General features: G+C 29.0%; 1 protein-coding gene across 2 annotated transcripts in view; it reads left to right on the forward strand.

Annotated features, from left to right (window-relative positions):
• Positions 1–1,573: 1,573 nt before the first annotated feature.
• LOC106791527 overlaps positions 1,574–12,243 on the forward strand; it is a 39,094-nt gene continuing 28,424 nt past the window's right edge. For both annotated transcript variants that reach the window (XM_014757208.1, XM_014757209.1), the window contains exons 1-12: positions 1,574–1,742; positions 6,592–6,681; positions 7,079–7,302; positions 7,398–7,540; positions 8,391–8,521; positions 9,003–9,388; positions 9,471–9,785; positions 9,879–10,134; positions 10,330–10,530; positions 11,066–11,280; positions 11,443–11,653; positions 11,771–12,147. In XM_014757208.1, coding sequence (XP_014612694.1) covers positions 6,619–6,681; positions 7,079–7,302; positions 7,398–7,540; positions 8,391–8,521; positions 9,003–9,388; positions 9,471–9,785; positions 9,879–10,134; positions 10,330–10,530; positions 11,066–11,280; positions 11,443–11,653; positions 11,771–12,147 — 2,522 coding nt within the window. In that variant the 5' untranslated portion in view covers positions 1,574–1,742; positions 6,592–6,618. The remainder of the gene's footprint in view (positions 1,743–6,591; positions 6,682–7,078; positions 7,303–7,397; positions 7,541–8,390; positions 8,522–9,002; positions 9,389–9,470; positions 9,786–9,878; positions 10,135–10,329; positions 10,531–11,065; positions 11,281–11,442; positions 11,654–11,770; positions 12,148–12,243) is intronic.

Here is a 12,243-nt window from a genome sequence, read left to right on the forward strand (position 1 = left end):
ATAAATTTGCGATCGATATATTTGTCGTTTTTATTATTTTCAATTTTTCATATATATATATATATATCTCTCTCTCTCTCTCTCTCTCTCTCTCTCCCTCTCTAATTCTTTCTTTCTAATCTAAGCTTAATATATATAGTTGTTACTATTGTGCAATGAACTTTCTCTTGTGGTTAAATATGACAAAGGTAGGACGGATTTGGTGTCACGAATAGAGTCGCGCATCGTTTGGAAACTTTGCGTGCGTCGAATGCTCCGGTTATTATGCATTTCACTTTGACTTATTGTTATACTCTCGTCGATTGATACTTTCGTAATTGTATGTTAACGAAATAATCGATTGGAAAATATTTCAAATACTTTATTGTTATTATTATTATTATTATTATTGCAAGAAATTAACAATCTCTTACTTTTTCTTTCTTTCTTTCTTTTGTTTATATTTTATTTTTGAAAAATCAACGTTCATTTATATTACCTTGATCGAACGAATATTTAAAAAGTAAGTTTGCATCGGTTGACCAATCGAGACTTCGATGAACCTTGAAAATTGTATTCGAGTTTATTTGGTAAACAAATTGATTCGTTATACGATAGTTTAACGCACACTATGCATATAATAAATTATCAAGCTATACGATTTACTAAATAATTATTAATAGTGTTCGGTGATATATATATATATATATATATATAATTTCATAACAAACGAAAGGAAATACCCATCAAGATAAGATACAAATTAAGGACGCGTATCTTATTTCAGAATTCGTATGATAATTCGAATAAGCTCGAAAGAATCCATTGTATAATATATATCGAACTTTGATAAATCGAATTATTCAACATTATTATTCAACGTACGAAAAATTCGTATTAGTAAAGAAATAATAATTCAATATAAACAAAATAAAAGATAAAAAGAGAGAGAGAGAGAGTTTACAGATGAATACAATCGATCGATGCAACATTTATAATATATCAGAATTTTGATTTTAAATTCTAAAGATAAACATTCTCGCACGTTTAATCTCTTCGATTATTCCTTTGACGTGTTGCAATCAAATTAACAATTCTTCAATCGTGTCTCTTTTGTGATACATTTGTTTTTTTTTTTCGAGAAATAAATCATTGCATCTTCATTCCTATTATCTTTCATAAATTGTCTTTTATTTTGGATATAATAATGTGAGAAAACAAAGGTTATTCTATCCTATTCATCAATAGAATATAACAAAAATAACTAAGCAGATATTTATCTTTCTCTCTCTCTCTCTTTCTCATTCTGTTTACGTGTGTGGTTAGCAACGCACGTAAATGAATATTTACGAAAGAGTGTTGGGGTCGTCGTGGTATCGTGGAAGGAAGTTCCACGTGCTCGTTGTAAACCGTAGAGACGACAACAGTCGTATTCTGACCGTCGTACTAGTTCCAAGTGCGTATTAAACGCGTTAATCATCTAATTATATCATCTATTGTTTTTCTATAGATTTATAGTTTCGATAAATATTTTCTTGCAAATTTTCTTTTTTTCTTTTTATTTTTATTTTTGTGCGCTATATTACCAAGAGAGTGAGAGAGTGAGAGAGTGAGAGGGGGAGTGAACGGGGAGGGAGGTGAAGGTGTACGAAGAAGAATAGTAAAAGATAAAAAAGAAGAAGAAGAAGAAGAGCAGTGGAAGAACAAGTTCACTTTCGTTCATCGAGTTTTCTCACATGTCGTCGATCTTCTAACATAAGAAGGTGAGAACGCAAACACCATTTCATTTTCCCCATTTATTCGTATATTTTTAATTCATTAAGAATATTTCATTATTTTCTTTCCTTTTATTGAATTTATTTTCATTTTTGTTTGATCTCATTGACAAAGTTTTATCGTATACAAACATTTTTCAGTATTTAAACGTGTTACATTGGGATATGTGATTTTATGTTGGATATTATATTTGTAAGCTTTTCTAATATTCATTTTAATTTTTAATGATAAAATTTCATAGGGAACTTGGACATGAATTCTCAACTCAATCAAATTAAGTTCTACTTCTTTTCATGTCCAAGTTCCCTATGAAATTTTATCATTAAAAATTATAATTTTGGATAAGAGAAAATACTAAATAAATTAATTTGAATTTGAAGAATTACAACGAGTGAAAGAGAGAGAGAGAGAGAAAAACAAAATTACGAATAAAAGGATTTCATTTAATTCGTTCATTTATTATTATCGGTAATTAAATATTTAATTACAAATGGAATAGGATAAACAATTGATTAAACGTCTTAGAAATATTAATTGATGTTAATTTGATTTACTCGTGTATTTAATTATCTTCATTTATCAAGTTTTTGTTAGTTGTATTGTTTTTCTCGTTGTTTCTTTCTTTTTCTTCTTCTGCTGTTGCTGGTGCTCTTCTTTGCACAGCATCTTCGGTGCATCGTCGAGTTATTGTCGGGAAACTTGTTCTACCAGGTTCTTCGCCAGGTAGCTCAAGAATAGTTTTGATTTCTAAGAAAAATGAACAGACAAACCTTTCTACACTCTTTCGCGAATATTTCACGATCCTTCCGCTAGAGATGTTTGTATTTACTTAGACATTAGCTACTCTTGCTTACATTGTTTAACCTTACAATTTATGTTAATTGATATTTTACATTTGAAATTGTTTAAATTGTTATGATAATAAATTTGTTATTTTATAAATTGATTTGCGAAATAGATAGGTTGATTAATTTATCATTAATTCGTTTATCTATGATAATATATTAATAGTCATCTTGACAATTGTTTTTAGATTTTAATAAATTCATTTCATCGTTAATTTTAAATATTTTATCATTGTTTTTTTGGTCACATGCCGAAATAAAATTCATTATTCTTAAATTATAATTCATTATGCAATTCAGTTAAACGTCATATTTTGCCGATCTTGCAAATTTTTACTTAGAAAGAAATACGATATTGTCGAGTCATCGGGGAAAGAAAAAATATATGTTAATTATACATACACATATTATAACTGATAGAATATGTAAAGTATCTTTAATGATATCTCTAATAATGCTTGCATTTTCTAGATTTTATTCGTTAATATTCATTTCATCTCAGAAATACAGACAGATATAAATAGATCAATTATTAATAAAGAATATTCATTATCACATTAAAATATAAGACATTAAATAAGTTTGATCAGCATTATATAAATTATACTTCTCGTTATAGATTATTTATAATTCATTTCTATTTCCTGTAATGTGTCTAGTAAACAACGTGCATTAGATTTATTAATTATGGATATTTTAGAAGGTCTTCTTCTTCTTGTTCATTTATATGATTATCATGATCCCGGAAGATATGCGAGAGAAGAAAAAGAATAAAAAAAAAAAAAAAAATAAGAAGAATAATCATTATGAAACATTTATAGCAGATAGAGAGAAAGATTTGTGTTGTAAGAAGAATATTGTTGTCGTATAAAGACAATTCCTGTATATTTAAGTTGGATTCTATTATTAAGATGTCACGTCGGGTCCACATAAGTTCACACAGATACACGCACACGTATACATTCTTTAGAGAGATATACAATTAATTAATAAGAACGAAATAAAATTTCACTCATTTTGTGAATTACACGCGAACCAATTATTCTTTTATATTCATTTTATAACTGGTTAATCAAATTTAATTTCCTATTTTGTTGTTATTTAACGAGTAATATGAACTAATTCTTTTTTTTTCTTTTATTTCCTCGATGTGTTGTTTAGTTTTTTTTTTTTCTCGATCACACGACCTTATGAAAAAGAAAAATGTCCCTTACCTGTGTGTTATTTTTAAACGACACGATCAAAATTTTATCACATAAAAGATAATTTAATGAATATTCATATATATATATATAAAAATATCCTCTATCGATTGATGATTATTCGTGAACTTTAACTCGATTCCTATGAGAGTTTCGTAATAAATTGTGAGAAATAAAAAAGAAATATTCGACTAATTTACGTGTCGTTTAAAATTACGATTGAATTCTTACGAAATCTATATTTAGTTCCTGATTTACACTTGACCATAACTCACATAATTATGCAAAAGTTTAGTGAAAGTATAAAGAGTGTCATTAAAACGTGTTGTCTTATATAGATCGTTCGATTCGAAATGACATTTTTACTAATTTTCTTTTTAATTCTATTCATTTTCATCGGATTCGTGTTCTTTATCCGCATATTGATAATTGAATTTCATTCGAACGCAATCTTTCGTTTCTTTCTAGGTATATTTCAAGGTCATTCCTGCAAAAACACTTCGTACGTATTGGTACGTGGAAGTATAAATAAAAAAAACGAAAAAGAAAAAAACGTGATTTACTTTTTCATCGTGCATGAAATTACAAGTCAAAAGAATAATAGTTACCGTACATGGTGGAAGAGGAGGAGGAGGAGGAGGGGGAAGAGACGTTTTGAATTTGAATATCGATGGGACGTTCCTTTTTGTTACATGTTTCTTTTCTTTTTTTTTTTTTTTTTTTTCTTTTTATTACAATTTATTCCTCTTGATTAGTCAATTAATTTATACCACTCCTATGTTTTTTACCGATTATGGGTTACCCTTCCTCTTACAAGAGATTTTTTTTTCCAGTTCATATGACTTTTCTTATTTAACTATTACATATTAACGATGTTTTTCTTGATTAAAATATACAACGTGTGTTATTAGTTAGCTCAGCTAAATAAAAAATCGTTGATGTAAAGAAGAATAAAAGAATAATAAAAGAAGAAGCTGCTATTACGTTAATGATAAGACTATGGCGGTATTTCCAAATCAATAATTACTTTGATTCTGTGTGTTGTTACATCAGGATGAACGTAATCATCTGTTGTCTGTGCCGGTATTTTTTTTTTTTTTATCTATATATATATATATATTTAACTACGTCCGAATATATTATAAGAAAAGGAAAAGAAACTGAAGTGTGTCTCTGTGTGTGTGTCTATCTTTTTCTCTCTCCGTGTATATTTGTGTGTATGTGTTTATGATTTGGAGGTCAACCGGTTAAAGCGACAAAGAAACTTCTTTATCTGACTCGGTGCATCCCGATAGACTTTCATCCTTAAAGAAATATTCCTTATATTTAATATATACATTTTATTCTAACAAGTACATTATCATTTACAATATATGCCAATTTATATAGGCAAATCATATTTGTCCATTTCAACCCCCTCCTCCTCCTCCTCCTCCTCCTACTCCGCCTTCTCCTCTCCGCACACACTCCTCCCTTCTTCAATGTTAATCGTTTTTTTTTATTCCGTTTGGTTTTTTTTCTTCTTTTCTTCTCCTTTCATTCTTGATATGTATTAAGGGGCACACCTAGTGTGAACTTTTCAAAAAATCAATTTTTTTTTTTTCATATTTCGATAGGTTATACCTTTAAAAATAACATACTAAAATTTTAAATCGATATCTTAAATAGTTTTTGAGTTACAGCCATTTAAAAGAGTAGCCGCTCGGCAGTTAGGTAGTTGCATTTTATCTTTAAACGCGTTTTTCTCAAAACAGCATTTTTCGAATTTGCTGGAGTGATTACTCGGAGACAAATGATCCGATCGCTATCAAATTTTTGTTACATCTTCTCTATATAGTTCTCCATACGATGACTCTCCAGTTTTTTGATCTGATCAAAAATCGAATTTTGGTAGGCCAAAAACGACCAAAATTTTGGGTAAAATTTAACTTTTTTTTTCAACATGCCGCCATTTTGTCAATTTTTGATTTTTTTGTTCGCCCGAGGGGGGTCATCGTACAGACAATATGTTTTTGTTTAACGAGAATTTTTTTTTTTTTTTGTTTTATCAACGGAGAAGGCTGCAATCACTCCAGCAGTGGAGGGCCTTTTTTTTTTGGCGCCGCCGGAGATCGCGTGTTATTTCAAAAATATTTAATATATTATTCCAAAAATTTTACTGTGTATTCTCAAAACATGTATAAATATACCCTCAAAATTTTAAAACGATTGATTCACTAGTTTTTTTTTTTGTTTAATTCCCAAAAATCGCCTTTTTTTTGGCTGTCACACTAGGTGTGCCCCTTAATATGTATCATATTTTTCAAAGATTTGCTTCTTTTATTTGATGGATTTTAGTTTTTGATGACATCCATAATCAAAGATAATCAATAATCGGTGATATTATTGTCTCTGTGTGTGTTGGAATTTTTTTTAAGCAAGGATAGTGTTTTTTCTTTCATAAGATCAGATTAATACCGTTCAGTTTTTCTTCATAGTTTTTCTTGTAATAAAACATCGTCATTTAAGTTTTATTACTTTTATATTATCGTCTTTTTTATTTTTTTGTTTCTTTTTTTTTTTTCTCTATCGATCCAAGTTTAATATTACGTACATTGACGACAGTATTACATTTCGAGATATTGAATTGTTTCAATTGTGTGCTTTGTTTCGTTCGTTGGTCGTTCTCCTTTCTATTGAATTTTCGTTTAATTTTGTTCGTTTGTTTAATTTAAATATGAACAACAATTTGTTCGCGGTGGGCTTATGATGTTATTGTATTTTAATTTGTTTTTGTTCATTTATTTTAGCGTGACGCGAAACAAACAAAAAAAAAGATGAGCTGCGATCAGCTCGCACTTCTTCTTTGGAAGAATTACATCGTACGTAAAAGACAACCGGTGAGTATACTGAAATTTCAATTGACTTCATCTAAATTAATATTATATTGAATGGTTATTATATCAATGAAATTTAATTAATATTCATATATATATGATACAATAACATAATTATACAATAAAACATATATATTTATTATATAAATGAAATCATTAAATGTAATAAAAGAAGGATTTCGAAGGATTTAAAATAACAATAATATATTGTTAAATTTAATTTATTAATATCTACTATTTTATCTTTTTTTTTTTTTTTGAATTTTGATATTAAAGACGAAGAAACAAATGTTTCGACACTCTTGAATAAATTAGTATTTATTATTAATTAGTATGTATGATAACTGATAATAATGATGAGATAAAAATAACCATGATTTTGATGATATATCAATTTTAGGGTATTTTAGCCTTGATATTTTTATGGCCAATCTTGGTTTTTCTAATCCTCTACACGGTTCGAGATAATGTCGATCCAGAATATCATCCAACTTGTCATTTTCCTTCAAGATCAATGCCACAAGATGGACTTTTACCATTCGTTCAAAGTTATATCTGTAGCATTGGGAATCCTTGCGATTTACTTTCAGAATACGAGGAAGTACCAACGTACAGTAATGCCAGGTACTTATTTCGATTAATTAGAATAATTTAATTTAAATGTCGTCATTGTACAAACATGTATTTTGTTTATTGATTGTACGATTTTTTGATTACAGTTTAGGTCCTTTAGTAGTTGATATGCAGCCAATATTGAATAACGAGACGATTCTTTCAGCAGTGAAAACTTTACCGAAAAGCATACAACTTCTCAAATCAATGGCGGAGATACTTACCCGACCAGAAATCAAAACGTTGTTTGGTAAATATTATAATACGACCGATTTCGTTTCTCGAAATTCTCGATCGTTTAAGAGGTACACTTAGTGTGCCTAAAAAACCTAAAAAAAGGTGATTTTTGGGAATTTTTTCTCAAGAAAACTACTGCATGAAATATTTTAAAATTTAGAGTATATATTTATACATAATTAACGAATATTCATTAAAATTTTTAAATAAAAAAAGGTAATTTTCAGCGAGTTATTCGCTATCTCTTAAGTCACTAAAAAAAGGGCCTAAACGGCTGCAGTGATTCCGGCTTTCACACCGTGGATGAAATAAAAAAAAAAATACTGTTAATCTAGAAGGTATTGCCTATACAATGACCTAAAATTGTGAAAAAAATTGATATTTAACAAAATGGCAGACTTTTAAAAAAAAACATCGAATTGTGCTGAAAATTTTGATGATTTTTGGCCCGCCAAAACTACATTTTTTATACAATCGACAAAATTTTAGATCATTGTACAGAGAAACATATACGAAATAAGCAGAAAAAAAATCAAAGCGATCGGATGATTCTTGTTCGAGTTACAACTGCAACCAATTTGAAAAATGTAGTTTTGAGAAAAACGCGTTCAAAGATAAAATGATTGTTTTCTAATCCCTGAGTGGCTACTCTTTAGAAGGCTGTAATTCTAAAACTATTTGAAATATTTATTTGAAATTTCAGTATGTTTTTTATAAGATATAGATTATCAAACTATGCAAAAAAAAAAAATCAATTTTTTTAAAATTTCACACTAAGTGTGCCCCTTAAACAAAGGAAAGAGAGAGAGAGAGAGAGGGAGAGAGGGAGAAGGGTGAGTAACAGAATTTTCTAATGTCTATAGACAGAGGTATTCGTCTTGGTGACCTCTTCAACAATCACGATCGGATCAAGAGCTTATTAAGGGCTCAAATGCCACGAGCAAGCCCTTCTTTGGTTGACGGTCTATTTGAATCTTCGATAAGATTGTATTACGTAAGTAAAATTTCCTTATTTTTCTTTTTTTTAAATCTTTGTTACGGATCATTTGGGAAAATTCGAAATTATGAACAATTGTTACGGACTTTTCCTAGGGATTGTACATAATACTTTGGTAACCTATAGAATATCAAATTATTATATAAACAATGTGTTGAGAAATGTTAATGAATCTTTTGTTTATTATTACTTATTGAATTAATAAATCCTAGCCTAGGTTGAATTAATAAATTTCAATGAGACATAAAACATTGCAAACCTAACAAGATGTAAAGGAATTAAATTATATAATATGTCTTTTTTTTTTTAATTGAATAATTTTAATATTAAAAGTAATTAAACGTACGCACACGTATCAGGGTGTGGTGGGTTTTTTGCAATGGTGTTTACGTCGGTTAATTTCCATTGAATTATTTTTCATCGTTGTTTTTTTCTTTCTTTTTTTGTTCTTTTAAATTATTTGAATATTTGATTACAGTTGATCGAAACATTCGGTTCTACGAATATCGATGGTATCGTTTGTTCGAAGGAAAATTTAAAAAAATATATGATACTTACGAACGAAGAGGATTATGGGGAAATTTCGAAAGTTCTTTGCCAATTGGATGCAAATCAAATTCCCGACATATTATCGGAATTATCTAAACATTTAGATTTTAGCGGTTTGTTGGGCATGCTCGATCGCGTTATGGGAAAATTTCGTAGCTATGATTTTTTTCAAGATCTCAAACGTACCGTTGATATTATATTAAATTTAAAATCTATTGATAAATACGTGCCGAGTTATCTTAAAATTCGTGAATGGTTACCAAATGCTATAATGCTCTTTCGAAACGTCACTTTCAAGGAAATCGATCTTAATTTGTGAGTACATTTCATTTTCATTTATTCTCGTAATAAGTATACCTATATGAATCGATTTATTCATTGTTTTTATTATTTATAGTATTAAAAAATTGGTGGATATGTTGGATCCTATTTTTGAGAAGGAAAATGATTGGACCGTTGCTCGTCATGGATTTTTAAAATTAAACACGTTACTTGGAATGGTAAAAACATTTTTACATAATCATACTATCGAATCTTCGAATGATTTTTTTGTGGTTTTGGATAATATGTCCAAAACTATCAAAGATTATTCACTCGGTAAAACGGAGGAAACACAAATTACGAAAATATTAGACATGACGTTCCTCGTTCTGAAGGATGGAATAACCCTGACTGAAAAATTGCTAAATCATCATGCCGATCAGATTTCCTTGTACGTTTAATATTTATCTTTAAATTTGAAAATGAATTTTTTTTTTTTATCATTATATTAGCTAATAATTTGATGATATTTTAATGTTTACAGAACCGCAGCAGTCATCGATAATTTAAAATACTTTCTTTCCGAGAATATAGTTAACACGCTTACGTATGCTAGTTCATTGATTGAGAATATTGTAAGAATGACTCATCACGTGGCTGTTATTCATTTGGAAACAGTTAAAAATATTTATGACATTTGTAAAAATTATCAAGAATTAGTAGGAAAGATTCTTACCAACGTTGACCCTGTGGTTTATCAGAATATGCTGCAATCTTTATCCCGTTTAGATTTTTTAGAGGTAAACTTGTTTGTATTTTATTTGACAAATTTTACACAGTGTCCGAAAAACTTGTATCACCAGAAGACAAAAAAATATATATATATATATATATTCGCAAACAATGGGTTTTATTTCGTAGCTCTCTGTTTGCAATATTTCAAGATACGAATTTCCAAAGAGATAGTGTATTAATTTATTTAACATTTTTTTTAGCGATTAATGATTGGTGCGAAAGGTAAGAAAATGGAAGAATTTATTTGCGAGAAGAACATTTTTAACGAAATATTCGACAATGATCTTCGTCATTCGGAAAACCAATTGAAAAATATCGAGGAGATTATTTGCAGCGATACGGGAAAGAAATTCGTTGCCGACATTTATCAGAATTTTCATTTTCAAGAGTACGGAAAAATTGTACGTAAATATGATGTGTTTTCTAAGATAACAAAAACAAAGAGAAACTTATTGATAATTATACAAGTAATTAAGGTCTTACATACGTTTAAGCAGTTTTAACAAAAAGTATGCGTTTTACGTCATAAATTTGATACTTTAATTGTTTTCATACAATTGTTAAATCAAAGTATCCAAAATTCGGCTCGCGCGATAATTACAGAGAAAACGATTTCGAATATTCAAAAAAAAAAACATATCACATTAAAAAATATGAAAAACTGTATGAGAGTTATCATGAAAAAGTAGTTTCGAGAAAAAATGCGTTTAAAGTTTGAAGTGTCTATCTGCGAGAGAGCACCAAACTCTCGTCGGGCAGTCACATTTTCTACCATAACTTTGGATCTATGGGGAATCAACTTTTACAGAAATAAGCCTAAACATATAGAGAACAACAGTATGTTAAATAAAAATAAAAATCGATTTTTGGAAAATTCTGGACGTATGTATAAGACCTTAAGTATCTATGGTGTTAATTAATGCGTCAATATTGCAGATAGAAAATACCTTATCAACGTTAGTTAGCATGTTTTTCAAAAGTACTTATGGAATCGAACGAACAAATCTTACTACAGTCGTCAAGGTAACCAGAGATTTCGTTTCTTATTTGCAATCACCGATAAGGGATGATCCAGATTGGAGTATTTTTAGGGCTAATGAAAATTGGTCAAAAGTTATCGAGGATACACGAAGCAAAGGAAGATTAGATGTGTGAGTTAATATTGATCTTTCATAATTGTTTCTTAATTTATTATACAATAAATACAATAAAAGTATTTTTTTTTTATCGAAGTTGACAACTGCTCAACCAATCGCACATAATTTATTCTACATAATTAATTGTATATGATTTGAAAATTGTTTTCTTAACAGATTAGGAATACATTTGAGTATAGCAAAGATATACGGGTCACGTAGTTTATCGTATTTCACGATAGTACCTAATTTAGAAAATATGTACAAATTATCTAAAATCATATTGCAAGATCTCAAGGAACAACCAATTAATTGGATCGATCAGTTTCGTAATAACAAGTATCAACTCGTTGAATCATTTTATTTGACAGTCACGGACAAAAGAAAGGTCAGTTGTAGTATTTCGATTTCTTTTTTCACGTTTACAAAATACGTAAAAAGAGAAAGCGTGTATATAGAAATTTGACGGTCATTATCCAATATAATGGTTTTCCGTTTAACACAGACTTTGGAAATATTGGAATATGCTAACTTTACGGAATCCTATTGTATCAATTCGAATCCACCGAATTTAATCGTATATCCAATTGGATCGGATGAGAAACTATTGAAAGAATTGATCTGTCGTGTTTCGAGATCCGTCGAAAATGTATTGATGATTAATATAACCAATGTTAAATTCAACAATGATCAAAATGGGAAGGAAGAAAAATTCAGTTGGACTTCGTTCAATGATCAAATCATTCAAATTTACAAGTACATCGACGAGCTGCTATTTCAAGAGGACAAGAATTACAATTTACTTCAATTGCAGTATCTCAAGTCGAACTTTAAAACATCGTGGACGACGAATTTAACTTCAAGGGAAGCTTGGGAGATCAGGTACGCGTTTAACACGTTCGCGAACTTCAATGCTATAGCATTCATTTTCATTGAGATGTAGAATGACATGAATGCTGTACCATTATATATTTTATA

Source organism: Polistes canadensis, unplaced genomic scaffold, assembly GCF_001313835.1.
Source record: "Polistes canadensis isolate GaletaPanama2010 unplaced genomic scaffold, ASM131383v1 scaffold_315, whole genome shotgun sequence".
In the NCBI taxonomy this organism is placed as follows: domain Eukaryota; kingdom Metazoa; phylum Arthropoda; class Insecta; order Hymenoptera; family Vespidae; genus Polistes; species Polistes canadensis.